This window comes from Mustela lutreola, chromosome 14 (assembly GCF_030435805.1).
Source record: "Mustela lutreola isolate mMusLut2 chromosome 14, mMusLut2.pri, whole genome shotgun sequence".
NCBI classification, from domain to species: Eukaryota; Metazoa; Chordata; class Mammalia; order Carnivora; family Mustelidae; genus Mustela; species Mustela lutreola.
In genome coordinates this window covers 35,744,675-35,771,413 of record NC_081303.1, presented here as the reverse complement: position 1 = coordinate 35,771,413, position 26,739 = coordinate 35,744,675, and the positions used below count along the sequence as shown (strand labels likewise).

Sequence of the window (26,739 nt, the reverse complement as noted above, 5' to 3'; positions counted from 1 at the left end):
GTACCAAAACTGTAAGATACCTATAATAAACCTAACAAAAGAGGTAAAAGACCAGTACTCAGAAAACTATAAAACACTGATGAAAGAAATTAAAGATGACACAAAGAAGTGGAAAGACACTGCATGCTCATGGGTTGGAAAAACCAATATTGTTAAAATGTCTATATCACCCAAAACCATCTATACATTTAAAGCAATCCCTACCAAAACACCAAAAGCATTTTTCACAGAGCTAGAACCAATAATTCTAAAATTTGTATGGAACCACAAAAGACCCCAATTAGCCAAAGCAACCTTGAAAAAGAAAAGCAAAGCTGGAGGCATCACAATTCTGGAGTTCAGGTTATATTACAAAGCTGTAGTGATCAAAACAGTGTGGGGCACCTGGGTGGCTCAGTGGGTTAAGCCTCCACCTTCCACTTGGGTCATGATCTCAGGGTCCTTGAATCAAGCCCCGCATCAGTCTCTCTACTTAGCAGGGAGCCTGCTTCCCTTCCTCTCTCTCTGCTTGCCTCTCACCTACTTGTGATCTCTGTTGGTCAAATAAATAAATAAAATCTAAAAAACAAACAAACAAAAATATCCAGTATGGTACCGGCACAAAAATCAACACATAGATGAATAAAACAGAACAGAAAACCCAAAATGAACCCACAGTATATGGGCAATTAATTTGCAGGAATGAATAAATGTTCAAGTGGAAAAGACACTCTTTTCAACAAATGGTGCTGGGAAAACTGGACAGCAATATGCAAAAGAATGAAAACTAGGCCACTTTCTTACAACATATGGAAATATTAAATGCTTTTATCTTAAAGATTTTATTTATTTATTTGTCAGAGAGACAGAGAGAGCACAAGCAGGCAGAGTGGCAGGCAGAGGCAGAGAGAGAAGCAGGCTCCCCGCTGAGCAGAGAGCCCAATGTGGGACTCAATCCCAGGACCCTGGGATCATGACCTGAGCCAAAGGCAGCAGCTTAACCAACCGAGCCACCCAAGTGTCCTCAAATATTAAAGTGTTTATAAATCTAACAAGTGGATAGTGATAGCTCATTGTTTAAATTTGCATTTTTAATAGTGAAGTTGACATTTTATGTACTTATTGGCCATGAACATTTCTCTTCCATGAATTGATTGCTTGTTCCTATCCTTTTTCTATTTTTCTATTGGGTTCAATTATTCTTATTAATTAGTAGATGATCTTAAGTAGATAACATCCTTTGTGGGTTGAAAAAAATATTACAAATATCTTCTTGTAGACTGTGTGTTATCTTGGCACTTTGTTTATACTATCTTTTGTATAGAATTTTAAATTTATATATATAAAATATAGATCTCTTTACTTTTGGTGGTTTTGTTCTTATGTCTTCTTTTAAGATATTGAGTAATATATCAAGAATATAACAGTTCTCCTCTATCTTTCACAAAGTTCGAAGCTTTTTCTTTTCACATTCACATCTTGCAAAAACCTGTAACTGATTTTTGTGCATAGTATAATGTAGGTATCTAATTTTTTTCCAAATTAATAACCACTGTTCTCCACACATTAAATATTTCATAATTTCCCCACTGAAATTAAGGGTCAGCTTCTTAGTTCCTATTTTTTAAAAAAACCTAATGTGATATTAACTAGATTGATAAATTAATTTGGAAGTAAGTTGCCATCTTTATGATATTCAATCTCACTGTGTAAAACACACACAATTTGGGTCTTCTTTGATGTAACTCAGAAATGTTTTAAACATTTTGCCACAAATGTCTTGCAATTCTTTTGTCAGATTTAGTCCTAATTTCTGTATGGTTTTGCTGTGAATAAGATTTGTATTTTTATTACATTTCCTTTTTTCTTTTCTACTTCAGTTGTTATTTTAGTTATTTATATATATTATTTATAAATATATATATTCATTCTATGTGATAGTGGTATTTACACATTTGGGTCTTTAAAACATATTTTGCTTACATGTCACCACCCTACTGTATATAATTTTGTAATTTGTTTAATTCTTATTTTTCTTGCCTCAATGTTTATTTAAATTTAAAAAATCAGAAGACATAGAGAATTTTAAAAATTCATCAGAAGGTAGATCTCAAGGTGAAGAGATGAGTTCATGACATTATTGAGGATGTAAGAAAAAATAAGCAACTGTCTACTACAATACATTTTACTTTTGATATTACACTATCAAGTTCACATTTGGGGGGCTTCTGGGGGGCTCAGTGAGTTAAAGCCTCTGCCTTCGGCTCAGGTCATGATCCCAGGGCCCTGGGATAGAGCCCCACATAGGGCTCTCTGCTCAGCAGGGAGCCTCCTTCCCCCTCTCTCTCTGCCTGCCTCTCTGCCTACTTGTGATCTCTGTCTGTCAAATAAATAAACACAATATTTTTTTTAAAAAGTTCACATTTGGATAATTCCAAGAAATTTCTCAGAATGAATGCTTATTACATTTCCTGATTGTTGATAGTACACAGAAAGCTACTGATCTGGGGTATTGATCTTAATGTCCATTTCTTGCTAAATTAAATTCTATTAGTACTAATAGTGGATTCCTTTGGATTTAAATCTGTATCCCTATGAATAATGAGAGTTTTATTTCTTCCAATCAAATCCTTATATCCAGCAGTTTCCTGGTGAATGTTTACCACTAGTTCTCTGGGTGAAAATCCCTGATTTGTACCATTAGCAATTTCCATGATATATACTCTTAACATGGCCAACTTCAACCTACCGAAGTGATGTCAACCAATTTACAAAACCTCTAAAATTTCAACCATCAGCTGGCAAGAGCTCGTAAAAGCCAGCTCCAGCACAGTACTGTGTTATGTCTCCTATTTATTTTTCTTATCTTACTGCACTTGCTAGGACTCCCACTCTAATCATTAATAAAAGTCATGATAGGGATGCCTGGGTGGCTCAGTTGGTTAAGTGTCTACCTTCGGCTCAAGTCATGATCCCAGGGTCCTGGGATCAAGTCCCATGTAGGGCTCCTTGCTTGGCAGGGACCCGGCTTCTCCCTCTGCCTGCGTCTCCCCCTTCTTGTGCACGCTCTCTCTCTCTGACAAAGAAATAAAATCTTTAAAAAAAAAAAAAAAAAGGTCATGATAGTGAATATCATAGCCTTGTTTCTGACTTTATTTTTTTGAGAGATTTTACTTATTTGAGAGACAGAGATAGCAAGAGAGATCGTGAGAAAGCGCACAAGCTGGGAGCGAGGGAGAAAACCACCCGACTAAGCAGGGAGCAGGTCACCTCACACAGGGCTCCATCTCCTGATCTGAGCCAAATGCAGACACTTAACTTACTGAGCCATCCAGGCACCCCTCATTTCTGACTTTAAAGAATGTTTCGACAAACCATAAGTGACTTTTTTTTTAAGATTTTATTTATTTATTTATTTATTTATTTGTCAGAGAGAGAGAGAGAGCGAGTAAGCACACAGGCAGGCAGAGGGGCAGCAGAGGCAGAGGGAGAAGCAGGCTCCCGGCTGAGCAAGGAGCCTGATGCGGGACTCGATCCCAGGACGCTGGGATCATGACCTGAGCTGAAGGCGGCTGCTTAACCAACTGAGCCACCCAGGCATCCCTCGACAAACCATAAGTGACTCTTAATCTCACAAAACAAACAGAGGGTTCTGGGGGCAGGGGGGTTGGGAGAAGGGGAGTGGGGTTATGGACATTGGGGAGGGTATGTGCTTTGGTGAGTGCTGTGAAGTGTGTAAACCTGGCGATTCACAGACCTGTACCCTGGGGGATAAAAATATATGTTTATAAAAAATAAAAAATTAAAAAAAAAAGAAAGAATGTTTCTAAAGATTCAATTCTGAGGTGTCTGAGGGGCTGCGGTTTAAGTGTCTGACGCTTGATCTCAGCTCACGTCTTAATCTCAGGGTCATGAGTTCAAGCCCCACATTGGGCTTCATGCCCTACTTTTTAAAAATTAATAAATAAAAAATAAAGATTCAGTACAAGGTATTTTGCTTCAGGTTTTTGATAGAGAGCCTTAATTAAGGAATTAAGAAAGGTTTCTTCTATCTCTATTTCCCTAAGAGCATTCATCGTGGCTGAATGCAAGATTTTTTTCAAAAGACTTTCTGCATCTTTTGAAATTATCATGTGCTTTTGTTCATTCAGTTTTTTAATGTAGTCACTTATACTAATCTTTTTTTAAAGATTTTATTTATTTATTTGACAGAGAGATAGAGTCAAGTAGGCACAAGTAGGCAGAACAGCAGACAGTGGGAAAGGGAGAAGCAGGCTCCCCATTGAGCAGGGAGCCCAATGGGGGACTCAATCCCAGGACCCTGGGATCCTACTGAGCCACCCAGGTGCCCCACTAATCTTTTTTCTAAAGTTAAATCATCCTCTCCTTAATGGGATAAACCCAACCTAGTATATTACATTTTATAAAATAGAATATTAGATTTAATTTGCTAATATTTTATTTAAGATGTTTGCATCTTTGTTATTAAATGAGATTGGCCTATAATTTTCCTTTCTACTACCACTGTCCTTAACTTGTTTTGCTATAAAAGTTGTTTCTCTTAAGTTAAGCAGTTTTACAACTCTCTTTATATGCTGTGAACATTGTAAAAATTAGAGATTACCTTTTCCCTAAAAGTGCAGTAAATCTTACCTTTTAAAACATCTCAGCCCAGAGTTAGGTTGGGGTGGGGGAGAGATGCCTATTTTTATTACTTATTTATTTTTTCAAAATAACCATTGATATAGTCAAGATTTCTATTTTTTTCTGAATTAATTTTGGTAATTTATACTTTATAAGAAAATTGTCCATTTCATCCAACTTTTCAAATGTATTGTCATAAAATTATTTATAATATTTTCTAATTAATTTTTCTTCAAATTTTTATTTAAATTTTAGTTAACATATAGTGTAATATTGGTTTCAGGAATGGAATTTAGTGATTCATCACTTATAGATGATACCCAATGCTCATCACAAGTGCACTCCTTAATACCCATCACCCACCTCCCTCCAACAATCCTCAGTTTGTTCTCTATGGTTAAGAATCTCTTATGGTTTGTTTCTTTCTCTCTTTCTCCCCCCTTCCCTTTTGTTCATCTGTTTTGTTTCTTAAATTCCATATGAGTGAAATCATATGGCATTATCTTTCTCTGACTTATTTCTCTTACACTCTAGCTCCATTCACATCATTGCAAATGGCAAGACTTCATCCTTTTTGGTGGCTGAGTAGTATTCCATTGCATATATACATATATATGTATACACACGCACACACACACACCACAATTTCTTTATTCATTCATCAATCTATGGATGTAATTATTTTTTTAAAAAAAGATTTTATTTGAGAGAGAGAATGAGAGAGAGCATGAGAGGAGAGAGGGTCAGAGGGAGAACAGACTCTCTGCTGAGCAGGGAGCCTGATGCAGCAGTCAATCCTGGGACTCCAGGACCATGACCTGAGCCAAAGGCAGTTGCTCAACTGAGGTACCCAGGCACCTGGATGTAATGATTTTTTTTTTTAAGATTTTATTTATTCACTTGACAGAGATCACAGGTACACAGGCAGGCAGAGAGAGAGGAGGAAGTAGGCTCCCCGCCGAGCAGAGAGCCCGATGCGTGCCTCGATCCCAGGACCCTGAGATCATAAACTGAGCAGAAGGCAGAGGCTTTAACCCACTGAGCCACCCAGGTGCCCTGGATGTAATGATTTTTTTAGTCTTAGTTTTTACTGTGTGTATTCTCTACCCTTTAAAATTCCAAATATTATTTATGTTTTCCACCTCTCTGATATTATTTAATACCAAAAATTATCAAATATTATCAAAGGTTTTTCAACTTTGTCTTTTTCACTAAACCAGATTTGGTGTTATTGATCCTTTCTATTGTTCCTTTCTTTTCTTTTCTTTTCTTTTTAGAGATTTTATTTATTTGACAGACAGAGATCACAAGTAGGCAGAGAGGCAGGCAGAGAGAGAGGAGGAAGCAGGCCCCCTGCTGAGCAGAGAGCCTGATGCAGGGCTCGATCCCAGGACCCTGGGATCATGACCTGAGCCGAAGGCAGAGGCTTTAACCCACTGAGCCACCCACGTGCTCCTGTATCTTTACTTTCAATGTCATTACTTCACTTCTACTTTTTTCCTATTTTTCTTCTACTTTCTTTGAATTACTCAGTTGTTCCTCTTTTTCTAACTTCTTGAGTTAAAGGCCTTGTTTTCGATTTTCAGTGTTTCTTATATTCTAATATATGTATTAAGTTAGAATTTTAATTAGTTTTATTCCACAGGTCTCACATCAAGTGATCATGCTGTCAGTTAAATATTTCATAAGTTCTAGTGTATCTTCTATAACCAACAGATGATTGAAAGTATGCTTTTGTTTCCGAAATTACAGGGGATTTTCAGTTATCTTTTTGTTACTATTTTCTAATCTTATTTTATTGTGGTCAGAGAATGAAGACTGCATGCTGTAGATCCTTTGATATTTGTTGAGACTTTATGGAATTACTTGTGATAAATATTTTTAAATATTCCATGTGAGCATGAAGAAAATGTATATTCTTTATTTCCTGTAGGTCATTATTTTCTTTTATTTTCTGTAATGACCATGTAATATATTTGCAATTCAAAAAATAATAGTGAATGGGGCGCCTGGGTGGCTCAGTGGGTTGGGCCGCTGCCTTCGGCTCGGGTCGTGATCTCAGGGTCCTGGGATCGAGTCCCGCGTCAGGCTCTCTGCTCGGCGGGGAGCCTGCTTCCTCCTCTCTCTCTCTCTCTCTCTCTGCCTGCCTCTCTGCCTACTTGTGATCTCTGTCAAATAAAATAAATAAAATAAAAAAAATAGTGACTGAATAAAAAGAGCTAATTAGATCATGACTGCAAAACTAAAAAATCTTCAAAGGAAAGAGATAACAATATTATTAAGTAATTACTGTATATCACTTCACTATGTGCCAACTATAAATATAAATATATTTATATTTACTATCTTATTTAATCCTTACAACATCCTGTAAGGAAAATACAATTATTACTCCCATTTTTCAGATGAAGAGACAGAAGCACAAAAAGATTAGGTAACTTACCCAAGTCATAGAGCTAATTAAGAGTAAAGTCTGTGGGGGTGCCTGGGTGGCTCTGCTGCTTAAGCATCTGACTTTTGATTTCAGCTTAGGCTGTAATCTTGGGGTCGTGAGATCAAACAGAGCAGTGGGTTCTGTGCTGAGTGTGGAACCTGCTTAATGTTCTCTCTCTCCAAGGGAGAGAGAGTTTAACTGAACAAATTATATCTGAGAACTTCCTTAATCTGGAGAAGGAAACAGGCATTCAAGGCCAGGAGACATAGAGAACACCCCTCAAAATCAATAAAAATAGGTCAAAACCTTGACATATAATAGTAAAGCTTGCATAGTTCAAAGATAAAGAGAAAATCCTGAAAGTAGCTCAGAACAAGAGGTCCTTAACCTACAAGGGTAGAAACCTAAGACTGGCCTGGGTGCAGAGGTAGGCCTGTGTACAGAGACCTGGCAGGCCAGAAAGGACTGGAAAAATATATTCAATGTGCTAAACGGGAAAAATGCGCAGTCCAGAATACTTTATCCAGAACGGCTGTCATTCAGAATAGAAGGAGAGATAAAGCGGTTCCAGGACAAAAAGAAACTAAAGGAATTTGTGAACATTAAACTAGCCCTGCAAGAAATATTAAAGGGGATCCCTTCGGTGGACAGAGAGCCCAAAATTAACAAAGACCAGAAAGGAACACAGACAATCTAGGAGGGAACAATGACATTACAAATAACACAACGGCACTAACTTCGTATCGTTCAATAATTATTCTGAATGTAAATGGACTAAATGCTTTAATCAAAATATATAGGTTATCAGAATGGATTAAAAAAAAAAAAACCCGACACCATCTTATATGCTACTTACAAGAGACTCATGTTAGACCTAAAGACACCTCCAAATTGAAAGTGAGGGGGCAGAGAACCATTTATCATGCCAATGGACATCAAAAGAAAGCTGGAGTAGCCATCTGTATAGATTTTAAACCAAAGACTAATAAGTGATGAAGAAGGATACTATATCATAAGTGTCTATCCAACAAGAAAATCTAACAATTGTAAATATTTATGCCCCTAACTTAGGAGCAGCCAAATATATAAATCAATTAATAAGAAAATTAAAGAAATTCATTGATAATAATATAATAATAGTAGGGGACTTTAACACCTCATTTATAGCAATGGACAGAACATCTAAACAGAAGATCAACAAGGAAACAAGGGCTCTGAATGACACACTGGACCAGATGGACTTAACAGATATATTCTGTTACATATATTCAGTGTATTTTATCCTAAAGCAGTAGAGTACACGTTCTTCTCAAAGGCACATGGAACATTCTCCAAAATAGATCACGTACTGAGTCACAAATCAGATCTCAACCAGTATAAAAAGACTGAAATTATACTATGCAAATTTTCAGACCACAATACTTTAAAATTTGAAGTCAACTACAAGAAAAAATTTGGAAGGACCACAAATAAATGGGATTAAATAGTATTCTACTAAAGAATGAATGGTTTAGCAAATGAATCCATGGGAGCAAATGAAAATGAAAACACGACAGCTCAGAACCTTTGGCATGCAACAAAGGTGGTCCTAAGAGAGAACTATATTGCAATACAGCCTTTCTCAGAAAATAAGATAAGTCTCAAATACACAACTTAACATTACATCTAGAGCTGGAAAAAGAACAGCAAATAAAGTCTAAATCCAGCAGGAGAAGAGATATAATAAAGCTAGAGCAGAAATCAATGACATAGAAATTTAAAAAAATAATACGACAGATCAATAAAACTAGGATCTGATTCCCAGAAAGAATTAATAAGATCAATAAAATCCAGGATGACTGGATGGCTCAGTCGGTTAAGTGTCTTCTTTCAGTTCAGGTCATGATCCCAGGGTTCTGGGGTCGAGCCTTACAATGGGTTCCCAACCTAGCAGGATATCTGCTTCTCCCTCTCCCTTCACCTCCTCTCCCCTGTTCATGCTCTGTCTCTGTCTCTCAAATAAATAAAATCCTTAAAAACAACAACAACAACAATAAACTCCTAGCCAGACTTATCAAAAAGAAAAGAGAAAGGACCCAAATAAATAAAATCATGAATGAAAGAGGAGAGATCACAACCAATACCAAAGAAATACAATTATAAGAGAATACTATAAGCAATTATATGCCAACAAATTAGCCAATCTGGAAAAATGGATGCATTCCTAGAAACGTAAACTACCAAAACTGAAACAGGAAGAAATAAAAAACCTGAAAATACCCATAACAACAAAGAAATTGAATCAGTAATCAAAAATCCCCCAACAAACAAGAACCCAAGGCTGGATGGCTTCCAGGGGAATTCTACCAAATATTCAAAGATTAATACCTATTCTGAAACTGTTTCAAAAAATAGAAATGGAGGGAAAACTTCAAATTCATTCTATGAGGCTAGCATTACCTTGATCCCAAAACCAGATAAAGACCCCACCAAACACGAGATTACGTACAAATATCCCTGATGAACAAGGATGCAAAAATTCTCACTAAGATACTAGCTAAAAAAAAAAAAAAAAAAAAAAAAAAAAATTAAAAGGATTATTCACCACAACCAAGTGGAATTTATTCCTAGGCTGCAAGGTGATTCAACATCTGCAAATCATTCAATGTGATTCATCAAGAACCATATGATCCCCTCAATAGATGCAGAAAAAAGCACTTGGCAAAATACAGCATGGTTTCTTGAGAAAAACTCTCCATAGCGTAGGGATAGAGGGAACATACCTCAATATCATAAATGCCATATTAAAAAAAAATCCACAGTGAATATCCTCCTCAATGGGAAAAACAGAGCTTTTCCCCTAAGGTCAGGAACACAATAGAGGAACAGAGGGGAAGGAAAATAAAAATAAAAATAGATGAAAACAGAGAGGGAGGCAAAACATAACAGACTCTTAACTCTAGGAAACAAACAGGACTGCTGGAGGGCAGGTGGGTGGGGGATGGGGTAACTGGGTGACGGGCATTAAGGAGGGCGTGTGATGTAATGAGCACTAGGTGTTTCAGGCAACTGATGAATCACTAAATTCTACTTCTGAAGCTAGTAATACAATGTTAATTAAACTGAATTTAAAATTTAAAACAGATTCTCTCTCTCCCTCTGCCACTCCCCCCTGCCCCCACTCACGCATGTACATGCAGGCTCTCTCTCTCTCAAAAAAAAAAAAAGTGTTAAGTCTGTGTACTTTACTATAAAATACTCTTATCGGGCGCCTGGGTGGCTCAGTGGGTTAAACCGCTGCCTTCGGCTCAGGTCATGATCTCAGAGTCCTGGGATCGAGTCCCACATCGGGCTCCCTGCTCAGCAGACAGCCTGCTTCCCTCTCTCTCTCTCTGCCTGCCTCTCCATCTACTTGTGATTTCTCTCTGTCAAATAAATAAAATCTTAAAAAAAAAAAAAGAAATTATAAAATACTCTTATCAACATGTATACACATACTTGCATATGCATATGTATGTATGCATATATATGCAAAACATAAATCAGGCACATCAAATTTATCCAGCTTTAGAGATGGTACATAGTGTCTTAAATAGTCATAAGTAATACTGATGAGTGAAAAAGACAAAATACCTCTGGTGGTTTTTTCATTCAGATTCACACCATATTTTGCCAAAGCTTTAATCACATCACTTTGCCCAGCCATGCAAGCAGCATACAACAAATTTCTCCCAACGATGTCTTCTTCCAAGAGTAGCTGCATGGCCTGATCATGATGAGGGTTCTCAGGATCCTCAAAAATCGTCTGCAAACCTTCTACATCCCCTGTGAGAGCAGGTTGTAAGAGGGGATTAAGAGGGACTGTTTCCTCTGGTTCTTTTGGTTCTTCTTCATCTTCTTCTTCTTCATCGTCTTCTTGCTGTGAGAAAAATGCTTTTTCTGAACTCTCTGATTCTGGAGGTCCTTCTGGCTCCATTAATCCCAAAAACACCTGAGGCCAAGAAAAAGTAATAGTAATCTACTCAAACTAATCAGGATTTGTTTATCTGCTTATTTCATCAGTCAACTGACAATATAGATGGGATAAAAATACTTAACTGGTTGAAAACAATTATAGAATAAGACACTTCATCCATGGAATCAATAGAGTTTATTGTGAACCTACTATAAGTCAGCACACTGCCTGAATATACACTAAAATGCTGAATGTGTGATATAAACAGTAAATTCAACAGGAACAGAAGGAGAAACAGATCAATGTGGCTAGATTTATCAGGAAAAGATTGAAAGAGAATGCAAATGAGATTCACCTGCCTAAACAAGGGTTTATATTGGGGAAAAGTGAGAAATACAGAGGGATTACCGGAGCCAGATTGAAACCTTAAAATTTAGGGGCGCCTGGGTGGCTCAGTGGATTAAGCCGCTGCCTTCAGCTCAGGTCATGATCTCAGTGTCCTGGGATCGAGCCCTGCATCGGGCTCTTTGCTCAGGGGGAGCCTGCTTCTCTCTCTCTCTCTCTCTGCCTGACTCTCCGCCTACTTGTGATCTCTCTCTCTGTCAAATAAATAAATAAAATCTTTAAAAAAAAAAACCTTAAAATTTAGGCAATGACATTTAGACAGAACTATTCATTCAGTGATGGTTACTAAAAGTTTACTAATATACTAAGTGCTCTTTGGGCACTATGTAAATTACGAAGAAGAATCAAATTTATTCCTGCCCTCAATGACTTACTATTTTAAGGGAGAAAATATGAGATGCACAAAATAAGTGTGATAAAAGGTAACAAGCGCTAAGTATCATAGGAAGGGATGAGATCAATTCCAGGCACAAGTAATCAAGGAATTCTTTGTGCTCAGTCTAGCAGAACACATATAAATTAGAGTAGCATATGTATAAGAATGTTCATAGCATCACTGTTCATAGCAATAAAAACCCTGGGCAGGAAAATGAAGCCCAAGAACAAAAGCATAAACTGTAGCAAGTCACACAAAATAGTATATAGTAATTAAAATGAATAAATTATAGTGACCCCCTGTGGTAGGCAGCTTCTAACATGGCTCCCAGTGATTCTCACCCTGTCTCCTAGTATTCACACCCTTGAATCAGTGACTTTCTTTTAATGAGAATACAGCAAGAGCAATGGGATGTCATTGCCACAATCAGTTATAGGAGACTGTAACTTTGTCTTGTTGGTATTCTCTCCCTGGCTCTTCTCATGCAATATGACGTAGAGGGTCACCTTTCAAGGAACAGAGGGCAACCTCTGGCCAACATTCAGTAAGGAATGGAAGCCCTCAGTCCATTAGCTCGTGAGGAACTTAACTCTGCCAACAACACTCAATGAGTTTGGAAACGGATCTGCCCCAGTTGAACCTTCAGATGACAGCAGTCAATGGCAACACCTTGATTGTAGCTTCATGAGAGATGCCAAAGTGAAAGATCTAGCTAAGCTGTGCCCTGGTTCCTGAGCCAGAGAAACATGGAGATAATGCATGTGCACTATTTTACATGTTTGGGGGTGTTTTGTCACCCAGCAGTAAATAACTGAAGCACATAATATGAATGAATGAATCTTAGCAATACAATATTAACGGTAAAAAATAGATCCAAAAAGATTATATATAGCAAGATATATTTTTGTAAAGTTCAAAGCAATTAAAATTGCCATTTTAGGAATACAAATAGACTCAGTAACACTCTTTTTTTAAAAAGAAGAAAAGCTGACAGGGGCCCCTCAGTGGCTCAGTCATTGGGTATCTGCCTTTGGCTCAGGTCATGATCCCGAGGTCCTGGGATCGAGTCCTGTGTCAGGCTCCCTGCTCAGCAGGAAGCCTTCTTCTCCCTCTCATTCCCCCTGCTTGTGTTCCTTTCTCTTCAAAAAATAAATAAAAATCTTTAAAAAATATATTTTAAAAAAAGAAGAAAAGCAAGATTCAATAGAAGATTCAAGATCATGTTTGTGGCAGGAGGGTAGGGGGAAGACACAGGAAATGGGATAGATTCATATATTTAGTAAAATATATAGCATTTAACCTGGGCCATAAAAAAATGGGCAAGATTTGGCCATTCAGAAGTCAGAAGGAAGGGCAATCTAATTAGAATAATATCTCTATTTACCATAGCCCTACATTAATCTCTACCTTCACTAAATGTGTATACTTATAAGCTGATGAAGTTAGGAATTCCTTGATTACAGAAAACAGAAAAATAATAAGACTGACCTTCAAAAGTAAAAGATTATTTTTTCACATAACAAGAAATGTAAAGGTGGAGATGGTTTAGCAGCTCAAAAATACACATGCAAGCTCTTTCTATCTTTCTATTCCACCATACTATGTAAGATTTTCATATCTTGGCTATTGCCTCATAGTGACAAGAGGGCTGTCATAACTCCTGGCATCACATCTGCATTTGTGGCAGGAAAAAGAGGGAATCCTCGAGAGAATAGCTATGCCATCCATCTTTTTAAAAGGAAAGCCAAGTAAAATCTTTCCTAACAGCCCCTAACAGAGGCCAAACTGTATCCCTATATTTAAAAGAAGCCCAAAAAATAAAGCAAATTTCTCTATTGTAATTATTATATCTCTACTATTTCTATTATAATAGAAGCAAACAAGGTAGACAGGGTTGGGAATGGGAGTTGTTAGCCAATCAGCCATGACTTCACCATAAGATTTGGTCCAAAGCCTCTCTGCTCGTGGAGAGCCTGCTTCCTCCTCTCTCTCTCTCTCTCTCTCTTTACCTGCCTCTCTGCCTACTTGTGATCTCTCTCTGTCAAATAAATAAATAAAATCTTAAAAAAAAAAAAAAAAGATTTAGCCCAAAGCTTATCTTTTTTTTTTTTTAAGATTTTATTTATTTGGGGCACCTGGGTGGCTCAGTGGTTTAAAGACTCTGCCTTCAGCTCAGGTCATGGTCCCGGGTCCTGAGACTGAGCCCCACATCGGGCTCTCTGCTCAGCAGGGAGCCTGCTCCCCTCTCTCTCTGCCTGCCTCATTGTCTACTTGTGATCTCTGTATGACAAATAAATAAATAAAATCTTTTTTTTTTTTTAAAGATTTTATTTATTTATTTGATATAGAGACAGAGAGTGAGCAGAATTAGGCAGAACAGCAGGCAGGGTTCTGCTGAGCAGGGAATCCAGTGCGGGGGCCCAGTCCTGGGACCCTGAGATCAGGACCTGAGCTGAAAACAGATGCTTAACCAACTGAACCACCCAGGCGCCCCCTAAGGCTGATCTTTGAAACTGTTTCATTTAACTCCTTCATTTTACAGGATAAATATAGAAAAAATTTATAATCCTTTTGAGGGCTAGCATCTAACTCTCCACCCTCCCAACACACACACACACACACACACACACACACACACACACCTTCTTAAAGAATCCCAATCTCCATTTTAGAGATTTCTAGTGGAAGACAAAGCTAACTTTCCACTATATAAGCCACAGAAGCAAGATCCTCCTCCTCTCCGTCTCAGCACAAGGTTGGGGACAAAAATGTAAATTAGGCACTGCCAGTCAGCTGCTCAATTCTAGGATCTTGACACTTTCTGCTGTTGTTTTTAATCATTTCATTTTTTTTCATTCACATATAACACTGTATTAGTTTAATTAATACAACATAATGATATGATTTATATATCTATTGTAAAATAATTACCACAGCTAACATCCATCGCCCCATATAATTAAGAAATATTTTCTTGTGATGCAAACTTTTAAGATCTAATCTCTCGGCAACTTTCAAATACAATAATACAATACAGTATTGTATTTAATTCAATGCAGTATTGTTAACTATAGTCCCTATGCTGTACAGTGCATTCCCAGAACATATTAATCCTGTAACTGGAAATTTTTACCTTTTGACCCTCTTTACCCATTTCACCTACCCCTAACTCTACCTCTAGCAACTACCAATCTGTTCTCTGTATCTGTGGGTTAAGTTTTTTTAGCTTGTAAAATAAGGGACCAGGATCTTGACACTTGAACAGGGGACACAGGAATATGAGGCTAGTTGAAGGTCATTCATCACAGTGACTCAAGGGCGTACTGATCAAACTTCCTGCTATGAGAACAAGCTGTGGTTCTTGTGGTCTGACTCTCCAGAGCTCCCTTGGTTCCTGCTCATTTCCAGGCTCTGCATGATCATGCAAGCCCCTGATATAGTACTGACACAGCTGTCGTCCCTAAAATCAGATCTCCCCTTTCTTTAGGAACAGAACCCTACTCTCTTTTTTTAACCATACATTTTTTTAAAAAACCAATATTTATATTGGAATAAAACTGCTTCCCAGTCTCTTCTGCAACATGATGTGCCCATATGTCCAAATGGGAGACCTAAGATGTAAATCGTCATGTAGTATGCAACTTCTAGGAAAGTGTGGTTCCTTCTCACTGGATTGGACATGACTGCTAGCGCTTGCACAGCTAGTTTGGACCATGAGGTGGCTGTCCTGTCCAAACACATATATATTGTTTACATATATATTGTATTATACATAGTATATATAAATAATTTTTATGTATTATATAGTACATATTAGTTTATGATATCTTCTTTCAATTTTACATATGTAAATGTCTATATATCTATCTATATATATATCTCTTCTACTAATAGGTAAAACAGCCAATTAATTTATGATCAGTGGTAATGGACACTTGGGCACTTGTCCCGGGTACACTGCATATATGGGATATACTTGCATGTATATCATTAACCTAAATACCATTTATCCTTACCATATGTAATACACTGATGTCTTGATTCCCATTATATTTTTAAAATTTTTCTTTTTTAAAGATTTCATTCATTTATTTGACAAAGATCACAGGCAGGGAGAGAGGCAGGCAGAGAGAGAGGAAGGGAAGCAGGTTCCCGGTTGAGCAGAGACCCAGATGCGGGGCTCGATCCCAGGACTCCAGGATCATGATCCGAGCTGAAGACAGAGGCTTTAACCCACTGAGCCACCCAGGTGCCCCAAAGTTTTCATTTTTTTAAGTAATGTCTACACCCAATGTGAGGCTCAAATTCAGCACCCTGAGATCAAGAGTCGCAAGCTCTACCAACTGAGCCAGACAGGCATCCCTATTCCCATTATATTTTTTAAGGCTGGTGCCACCCACCAAATTGATACAAGCCACACTGTGAAAAAACATTAGTTTTGAATAACCTCTATGGAACTATACCAGGAAATCAACAAGAGAGAATTTAACAGAAGTTAAACAGAATGTGTTTATGGTTAATAGCTTGGGTGACATATGTTTCAATGTACCCAGGGCAGTTCCAGTTACATCTGTTCCCCTGCTGTAATTTTTAATAGCACCCTCTCTTACTCTCAAAGGTGTCTATCATTACCACACAATAAGTTATTTTGTCACCCTATTAATAACATTGTGATCTCCTGGAACATATCCACTATAGATATCCATATTCAAACCTTAGGGAACAGAGGCAGAATATGCTTAAAATGCCTTTCCTCACCGGCCTAGTGGGGTCCCAGAGAGGAGACCTTAAAGATACTGAGAAAATCCTATTTACATCTCATATATATTCCTGTTACTAGGTCTAGAATAATGTTTCTTTTCTTCCTCCATTCCTACTATCCAAATCCTATTTAGGCCAAGCTATCAACCTATTTTCTTCCTGAAACTTTCCTAGACTCCTCTCTAGAATGAACAGGGGCCTCTTCCTCCTATGATCTCCAAAGGCCATTATACATAGTCTATAACATACAAGTTACCAAGTATGGTATTACATTATTTTCTATTTGTTTCAAATACAGAAGACATCACTTAATTAGATTAGAAACTGGATGGGGGCAAGGATCAAGCCTTAGATTTCTCTTGTGTCCCTTCCAGATTTACCACAATTCTTGACGTATGTTTTCAATAACTCTTAACATCAAGCTTGCGATTCCTACTGCTGCTCTTCACAGGCAAGAACAATGGGTTTTGGAGTAAAAAAGACTCGAGTTTACAATCTAATCCTGCAATTAATTTACTAGCTGCATAAATACTGGGTGATTTACCTAATCTCTTGTAGGAATACCACTAGACCTAGTTTGTAGGATTGTTCTAAGAATTAATAAATTTGATGTTGCATATGTCAAGCCCATGGTGAGCTCTCAGGAAACAAAACCAATCGTCGTCATTATGTCATCATTCCTCCAGCAAGAGCATTCATGAAATAAAAGAATAGATGGTAATACTATTATTCTTTTTCTTTAATACACAGTTGTCCTATGCATGGTGTGAGTAAATTATTTTCTACTCTACCACCACCAAATATTTGATTACAGACAGATTATTTTGCATCTAGAGATCAGTGTGGTCCCAAGTTAATTCAGAGATTGATAAATAAACTGGATCAAATACTGGAAATATTATTCAGGCCAGAATACTCAAAGCTACTTTGATATACCCTTGAATGGAGCTTAATTTCCATATCAGCCCAGAATTAACATGATTAGGGCAGCATTTCTCAAATTCCCTGATCTCAGGGCTCTTTACCCTCTTAAAAATGGAGAGCCCCCAAAATTTTTGTGTGGGTTATATCTATCAGTATTTACCATATTAGAAAAAAACATTTATCATATTAGAAATTAAAACTTAAAAATCTTTAAGATATGTATTAGTTCATGTTAAAACAATTACATGTTAACATACAAATTATAGTTTATGAAAAATATATTTTATAAGGAAAATTTGATCAGAAGAGTGGCTTATTTTACATTTTTGCAAATCCCTTTAATGTCTGACTTAATAGAAAAGAGATGGGTTCAAATTCCTGCTTCTGCTTTCATTCCCATGATGTGTGATGTTGTGATAGCAACTGTCATTGAGCCTCCAGAAAACCACCATAACATGTGAGAGAATGAGAATACAAAGACAAATGATGTGTAAGAATGAATATGCAGATAGCTTTATCGGTGAACTCCCTGAAAAATGTCAAAAGGACCCCAAGGGAATCCTCAGACCATACTTTAAGAGCCACTGGACTAGGACAAAGTCCTAGGACTTAAGTCACCCTGGTCTATGGTCAAACCTACAAGACTGTTCTACCCCAAATCTAAACTAAATTGAGATCAGCCTTTCCGAAATAAAAGGGCAAAGTGAAGTCTTCCAGAGCATTTATCCTTAAGCCTGCCTTTTAAAAGACATGTAATCTGGTGGAAAAAAAAGTAAACTCTTCTGTCATATGTTTGGTGGTCTATTGTTGACTGTGTCCTTCATCATACTGGTGTTTTTTTTTTTTGTTTTTTTTTTGAAGACAGAGCAAAGAATTCTATTCTTTATGGTTTCTTCTTCTTATAGCATAGAAGTTTTAGAATATTTTAAAGTACTTTTACTGTGACTATAAGTACTAATAGGATGATCATAATAACATAGCTTTTCCTTTCTTCCTGTTATCAATATTCTATATATTGAAATGTTTTTTTAAAGATTTATTTATTTGAGAGAGAATGAGAGTGAGCATAGGGAGAGGGAGAATCTCAAGCCGACTCCCCACTGAGCACAGAGCCCAACACAGGGCTGGATCTCACTACCCTGAGATCATGACCTGAACAGAAATCAGAAGTAAGATGCTTAACCGACCGAACCACCCAGGTATACCTACACTAAAAATGTTTAACTCTACTTCCTCACTAATATTTTTGTTTTAGAAAATACTTATTTTCCACAAGAAATATGTAATTTATATTTAACATATAATAGAATTATTTTTATTATTGTTAAAAGAAGTAATGTGTTTTTAATTCTCAGTTTTAATTTCTAATTCTTACTATATTTTTAATGCTGATTTTATGGCTAGATAAAACCCACCTAAAGGAAAGCTTTTCAGATCAGTAATTTTTTGAGTGTGTAATGGAGTACCGGCACCAAAAAGTTTGAGGACCACTGTTCTAAGACATGGATGAGATCCAGAAATGGCAGAGTCTTCTTGTAGGGGCCACTGGAACCAGAGCGGAAGGAAAGTCACAGAAGGTTCAGGGCACTGATCAAACCAGGAGAGATCTGTTCACAAGGGACAGGACTCCGAACATGACAAAGGGGCCTCAGTTACCCAAAAGTTTCGTGAATCCCCATATATCCACACACCAGAACAGCATCTCAAGGACAGTATCAGGGGACAAGTTACCTGAGAACCTAAATATCTTTGCATAAGAGAAATTAAACATTAGACAAAGAAGCCAGTTACAGATGTGTCTAAACTTTAAAACCACAGAACATTTTAATTTTTTCCTGATAACTGATGAGTGAGGGCTCACAAAAGAATCTAGGTCACAGACAAAAAATAAATTCTGTTTTCTTTGCCCATAGAAGTTACAATGTAAATCAAAATTGCATGGGGTGCCTGGGTAGCTCAGTGGATTAAAGCCTCTGCCTTTGGCTCAGGTCATGATCCCAGGGTCCTGGGATGGAGCCCCACATCGGGCTCTCTGCTCAGCAGGGAGCCTGCTTCCTCCTCTCTCTGCCTGCCTCTCTGCCTACTTGTGATCTCTGTCAAATAAATAAATAAAATCTTAAAAAAAAAAATTGCAACCCAGGTACCTATAACCAAACGTTTATAGAGAATGTAAGCACAGAGAGGGGAGACAGGGTTGGAACTATGAAGGCAGAAGGGCAGAGCAGTCTGTGAGTCAGAGGGCCCATGCTTTAGTCCTAATTCTGGTATTTAATAATCACATGACTTTTCTGAACTCACGCTCTTTATTCGTGAAATGAGAACAGCACCTGCTCGGCTTTACTTAATTCGAGTTGGAAAGCAGGGCAAAAACTCGTCCTTTTAAGCATGAAGTGCGAACTCATTTGAGGTTGCTCAGGCACTGTTAAAAGAACATCACAGGGGCCCCGGTCCTACCCCGTAGGCCATTCCCCAGTCCACTGGGGAAGCCACCAGTAAATCGGCAGTGACGGTGAGACAGGGATATAATGGAGATACAAGCAAAGAGCACGGAGAGTAAAGACACTGGACACTTAAATTAGACCGGCAGCGAGGAGGTTGGGAAGAGGCTTCCCAGAAGTGGGGACACCCCATGATGGAGGAGTAGGAAGGAGTCTTAAAACAAGAAGGGAAGGGCAACCCAGGTCATGAGAAGGAGACACAAAGGGCAAGGAGGCAGACAAGCTCGATGTTACGATGAATAGATCTTAAGGCCCTTTTAAGCTAATTGAATTCTTCTTCAAAAAAACGTGGCCCCTCGAGGATTTTAAGTCCCAGCTCAAGGAGAGGGCCCCAAAGGGCAGCCCTGGGCCCCTGGGGTTAAAGAAAGGAAGGCCTGAGGAAGCGCAAACAGAGTGACAGTCCCAAGAGGCCCGGGAGGCGGGGGGCGGACACCAGTCACTTCTGGACAGCGGAGCTCGCCTTCCGGCCTGAATCCCTCAGGGATCTCCGAGGCTGCCCGCGGGGCGGGAGCCGCTCTGCAAAGCTCTGGGCAGAGGCAAAGCCTGAAGACGCCGCGGTCGACGCCCACTCCCCTAGGCTCGGCCCCCGCGGCCACACGGAAAAAAACCCATTCCTCTTCCCACCCCACCACGGCCCAACCCGGAGCGCCCACCGCTGCCCTCGGCGCAAGACCCCGACTCACCGCTCCCCAGGCCCCCGAGTTCCGCGGTTACCATGGCGACGGCGCACCCGCGCGCGGTAGCGCCGCCCAGAGCGCCGCGGTTCCGGCGGCGCGCGAGGGTCGAGGTCGGCAGGTGCGAGTCGAGAGGGCGGGAGGAAACCCAAAGGATCTCAGCCGCCCGCGTTAAATCGCTGCGTTCGGGTGGGGGCGGGGGCGGTCTTTATTTTGTAAATTTTCTACCGTTTGGACTGTATATACTCTACAGTTTAAAAAATAAATTTTGGGGGGGCACCTGGGTGGCTCAGTGGGTTAAGCTGCTGCCTTCGGCTCAGGTCATGATCTCAGGATCCTGGGATCGAGTCCCGCATCGGGCTCTCTGCTCAGCAGGGAGTCTGCTTCCTCCTCTCTCTCTCTCTGCCTACTTGTGATCTCTCTCTGTCAAATAAATAAATAAAATCTTTAAAAAAAAAATAAAAAATAAATTTTGGAAAATAAGGCGTGCGCATTGGTTGCAGGTCCGTCTTAAGTCTTATCTTTGGCTTTTTGAACTAAAGAACTTTCCCAGAAATACGAGGATGCGTTCTGAAAACTACGAAACGTTGTAATATAACCGACAGCTTGCTTGATGTTCTAGGCTGTTAGAAGTCTTTTTCTTGGGGCACCTGGGTGGCTCAGTGGATTAGGCCGCTGCCTTCGGCTCAGGTCATGATCTCAGGGTCCTGGGATCGAGTCCCGCGTCGGGCTCTCTGCTCAGCAGGGAGCCTGCTTCCTCCTCTCTCTCTCTCTGCCTGCCTCTCTGACTACTTGTGATTTCTCTCTGTCAAATAAATAAATAAAATCTTTAAAAAAAAAAAAGAAGTCTTTTTCTTGTGGTTCATGGTCATTGTCACCAAGCCCGTTTCCTGAGAATTCACAAGTGCCAACTATGTCAGGCGTGGAAGGGCCTAGGAAATTAGTATCTAGCTTGCTTGAGGAATTTAAGATCCAAAACAAACAACGTTTTAAAAGGGAGGATGGGAAGGGGTGGACCAGGGGCATCAAAAGGAGACAGGAGAAAAGTGCCACACTTACCCAGAAACTATATAAATGTCCGCATTAATCACAGAGTGAAGACCAGGAAGTTTTGGAGCTGATTCATGAGTGAAGGAAAGCATTTGTTTATTTACTATTTCTACAAGGAAATAGTTAAGGAGGAGGTAATATTTCAGTAGAGCTCAGAACATCTGAGCTGACGGCTGAATAGCTTAGTTTTAAAATAAATATTTGGCTTAAGATCCAAGTGAAATATTGCTACCATAGATCTGAACTTCTGGAATAAAAAATAAGTTTGAGAAAAAAATTTAATTATTAGATTTCTCTTATTCAAAGTAGTTGTAATAGTCAAAATATTAGAGTTTGACATTATAGATAGGAACAATAGTCTAGAAATTTTGTCATCTGCTAGCTCACTCCTGCAATCAACACATAGCACATTTGCTCTACTAAGCACTCATTTCCTACTGAAGTTGTTGAAAGAGCAAGATATTTTAGGTATTTCACTTTTTTTTTTTTTTTAAAGATTTTATTTATTTATTTGACAGAGAGAGATCACAAGCAGGCAGAGAGGCAGGCAGAGAGAGAGGAGGAAGCAGGCTCCCTGCTGAGCAGAGAGCCCGATGCGGGCCTCGATCCCAGGACCCTGAGATCGTGACCTGAGCCGAAGGCAGCGGCTTAACCCACTGAGCCACCCAGGCACCCTAGGTATTTCACTTTTAATATGTTATATGTATGTACTATGTTTTTCATAGTCTGGCTGAGGTTTCTTTTTTAGCATCTGGATGGGAGATGACTTCTGATGCATGATCGCTCTTGAATCTGTTTTTAATTTGTCTTCATTAGGTGTGAAGAATTCTCAAATACAACTGTTTATGGAAAGTCTTAAATGGATTCCAATACTGAAAGTTAAATAGAATTCGTAAAAGATTATTTTTAGTGCTCTGAATGCTAGAAAGGATGGGAAGACTCTAAGTAGGTCCGAGAAACCTAAAAGCAAAGGGGCCCTATTCTCTGCTTAACTCCATGTCAGAAACAATTGCCTGATTCATTTAGGCAGACCAGGTGAGAAACAGCCTTCCGGAGGAAAATTCTGGCATGGGAGTGGCCCAGATCCAGTAGAAAGATTTTCATGATCCTCTCTAACTCCCATCCCCTGCCCTGCAAGTTTGGCACGAGAATATTGAAGAGAGCCATTAGATCTGAAGAGGCTAAATGGATGCAGAAGAGCAACAACCTGTGGGTACTAATGATGGAGGTCCAGATATGACAGTGAAGTCCTGGTGTACAAATGGCTTAAGGAGCAGATGAGTTAACCAGTATTCAAGCCCCCTCAAAATTAGGTCAGCTCCAGAAAATTATAGTGGGCTGGAGGTTTCCAAATTGATTGAAAGTAGAAGTATTTTATAGTATTTAGTAGAATATTTTATTCTTTTTTCAATTGTTACAATAAATTACTTTTTTATAGGGGCACCTGAGTGGCTCAGTTGGTTGTGTCTGTCTTCTGCTCAGGTCATGATCCCATGGTCCTGGGATTGAGTTCTGCACTGGGCTCCCTGCTCAGTGGGGAGTCTGCCTCTCCTTGTTCCTATACCCCTCCCCTCTGCTCCTTCTCTGTCTCTCTGTCAAATAAATAAATAAAATCTTTTAAAACACTACTTTTTTTTTAAGTAATCGAAAAAAGGATTAGATTTCTATTACGTGTAACATCAATGTCTCATAATATGGAAAGGGGAAAATATAGTATGGCTTTATTTTAGAAACATGCTGTCCATCGAGATAAATTCCCAAAATGAAAGTTGGAAAGGATAAAATTGCAGGTAAGTGTTTTGCTTATAGAAGAAAAAACTGTGCATGAATATTATCAGTTAGAGGATCAATGTTATACAAAGACAGGTTTCTAGCAGGATGCTCTAGTACTCTCTCACTCTCTCCATTTCAACAACTTTGTGTCAGTGACTTAAGTATAGCCCTGTAAGGCACACCTAACAAATGACCCAATGCTCAGAATAATAAATAATATGATAGAAGATTACAGAATGAAAATCCAAAAGTGGGGGCGCCTGGGTGACTCAGTGGGTTAAAGCCTCTGCCTTTCAGCTCAGGTCATGATCTCAGGGTCCTGGGATGGAGCCCCCACATTGGTCTCTCTGCTCAGCAGGGAGTCTGCTTCCTTCTCTCTCTCTCTCTCTGCCTATTTGTGATCTGCATTTGTCAAATAAATAAATAAATTTTTTAAAAAAAACCAAAACCAAAGGGTAAATAGAAATTCAAAAGGCAAAGAAGTGGGAAAAAGCATTAAAAAAAATTGTAAAAAAATATGGAGTCATAAAATATGTCATAAGTCAAAAAATAAATAGAGAAACAAATGCATATGTAGATAGAAACAGGCCAAGGATATGTGGTTGAAAGAAGCAGGAGATGTAGTTAAAGAGATTGGAAGAGGTCAGACAGCAATACGCAGAACAGTTTGGAGGAAGATAAGACAACAGGCACGAAGAGAAGCCAAGGGTGACTCCCGGGTTTCCCCTGGGTGACCACGTGGCTAGGGGTCTTCTAATTCAGAGGGAGGGTTTGAATCAGGATGATGTGTGCAGTCTTAGACACGCAGAGGCAGAAATATCAGTGTGCCTCCAGCCAGCATACATTTGAATCTAAAGGTCAGTAGAGGCGCCTGGGTGGCTCAGTTGGTTGAATGTCTGACTCTTGGTTTCAGCTCAGGTCATGCTCTCAGGTCATGATCTCAGGGTTGTAAGATTTAGCCCCTCCACCTCCCCCACCAGGCTCTGTGCTCAGCAGGGGAATGTGCTTGAGATGCTCTCCCTCCCTCGGCCCCTCCCTGTGTATCCTCACATGCATGCTCCCTTCTTTTCTCTCTCTTCTCAAATAAACAAATCTTTTTTTAAAAAAAAAAAAAAGCTCAATAGACAAGACTGGAATATAAATAAAAATGTGGGGGTCATTGGCATATAAATGTTAGGCATAAAAAAAAAAAAGGAAGACATAAAAACCTTCAAAGAGTTATCCAGGGTGATGCATAAAAGACCAGAGTGCTAAGGGCAAGCGATGGGAACAGAAACGTTAAGGAGTAGGCAGAGGAAGATAGGGAGAGAATGAACAGGCCCAGGTAAGCGTGGCAGCATAGAAACCAAGGAAATCGTTTCAAAAAAGAGTTGGGGAAAAAAATGACTATGGAATTTGTCACTTGGGGTAACCTTTATGGGATCAGTTTTAGTGAAGGGTAATAGACAAAAATCAGGAGTGCAGTGGAATGAGGAAATGAAGGAGGGAGATGAGGAAGTAGACCACTAGGAATAGAATATTCTAGCTTTGAAGAAGGTAGAATAAAAAGCTTTTTCAGAAAACTGTCTCCTTGCAGGAAGTATCTCTATTTTTCATGTAAGACAGGTTTGGCATTTGTCAGACATAACATCAGTGTGATTGGTTTAATAACAATAATTGAAATGAAGTGATGGTAGAGAAGATCTGCTATTCTTTTGAGAAATTCCAATAAGACGTTGAGAAATAAGAAATGGCTCAGTTGTTAAAGGAATACAAAGTATCTAGGGAGATGTTGTGGCAGGGAGAGGATCACAGAAGCCCACGTGTATCTATAATGTGACAGCAAGGAACTTGCTGAAAGAGAAGATTAAGAAAAAAGATGACCAATGAAGCAAGATCCTAAGGGAAATTAAAGGGTAAAGGGCTAAATTATCTATGGAATGATGGCCTCAAATAGGAGGAACTTCACTTGCTCTTTTAATTTTGAAGTGCAAAAAAGTAACAGAAGCTTGGATGCAGTTAATTTTTCATCCTATGGAATTTATGGTCAAAGAAAACCCAGCTTGGGCACCTGGGTGGCTCAGCTGGTTAAGCGCCTGCCTTCAGCCCAGGTCATGATCCCAGGGTCCTGGGACCAAGTCTCACATTGGGCTCCCTGCTCAGCAGAGAGCCTGCTTCTCCCTCTTCCTCTGCCTGCCACTACCCCTGCTTGTGCTTGCTCTCCCTCTGTGTCAAATAAATAAATAAAATCTTTAAAAAAGGAGAAGAAAATCCAGCTTGATGACCTTGGACTAAGAATGCTTAAGCTGAGGGAGAAAGGCATGAGAAGGGTGAGAATAGCGTGAAGATTTGCCAAAACAAGTGAAAACTTTGGTTGCACTGAAGAGGTGATTGAGGTTGAAAACTATGAATTCGAAGTCTGCTAACCCTGCCCAGTTGAGTGATCTTCTCCAGCAATGTCTCCAGCAATGCTCAGATACCCAGCTTGCTCTTAAGTTAGTATGACAGAGGTAGGCAGGTACGTGTGGATGAAAAGCGCTGGGCAGAAAAGTTGGTCCTTTTCCCTCTGCTTCTGGGAGATAACTTCTAAGCCCTTGGAATGAACTGCCTGGCTTTGTTTACCTGGAGCCCTTACATCATGCTGCAAAAGTCTATGCTAACAATACAACTTACACTGGGACCTGAGATCATGCAGCATCAGCTCAGCCTACGCCTCAGCTGGAGACGAACTGTTTCTCTAACTCCTACAGATCCCTTCCTTCCACTCTGACCCTGATGCTTATTATAATAATTGTATCTACCTGGCCTCTGATGATTAAGTTACGTCATCTAGCCTCTCTTCTGTGTATGAGGGAAATGGGGCCATCCTGACATCCTCACTGTAATCAGGGAGCCCAGTTCTGTGTCAGCATCTCCTACCATCAATCTGGTCAACAAGAAGAGAGCCAATACTGAATTTATTAATGGTTCTGGATACCCCTCTCAATAGCACCTTCCTTATTACTTTGGTAAATGGTCTGCCTCCAGTCCCTCCCATGGAATATAATTGCTTGGTGGGTCTTCTGGGTTTACATAACATATTGACTCTAGCATGCTCATTTCTTTGAACTTTTTGAGCTCTTATTCTACTGCCTTCCATGGAAATTCTGGCACCTTTCCTTCACTTAGCATGGGTTATCACTTTCCATGCTTATGAAGCCATTCTACAGCATGTTTGCACCATCTCCTGAGATCCTTGCCAGGTTAAATTCTGTATCCCAGCAGAGTGCTTCAAAAGTTAATTAAACCCCCTTGTTCAACTTTGTATA

The 26,739-nt window shown here is 39.2% G+C and overlaps 1 protein-coding gene across 3 annotated transcripts in view; it reads right to left on the bottom strand.

The window, feature by feature from the left end:
* Positions 1-21,751, bottom strand: part of ANKRD45 (ankyrin repeat domain 45) — a 59,175-nt gene extending 37,424 nt beyond the window's left edge. For 2 of the 3 annotated variants that reach the window (XM_059146204.1, XM_059146202.1), the window contains exons 1-2: positions 20,639-20,747; positions 10,670-11,027 (exon numbers count right to left, since the gene is read on the bottom strand). In XM_059146204.1, the coding sequence (XP_059002187.1) occupies positions 10,670-11,012 (343 nt within the window). In that variant the 5' untranslated portion in view covers positions 11,013-11,027; positions 20,639-20,747. Of the gene's footprint in view, positions 1-10,669; positions 11,028-20,638; positions 20,748-21,688 lie in introns of those variants that run through there. The other variant, XM_059146203.1, reaches the window with a different exon arrangement.
* Positions 21,752-26,739: the final 4,988 nt, after the last annotated feature.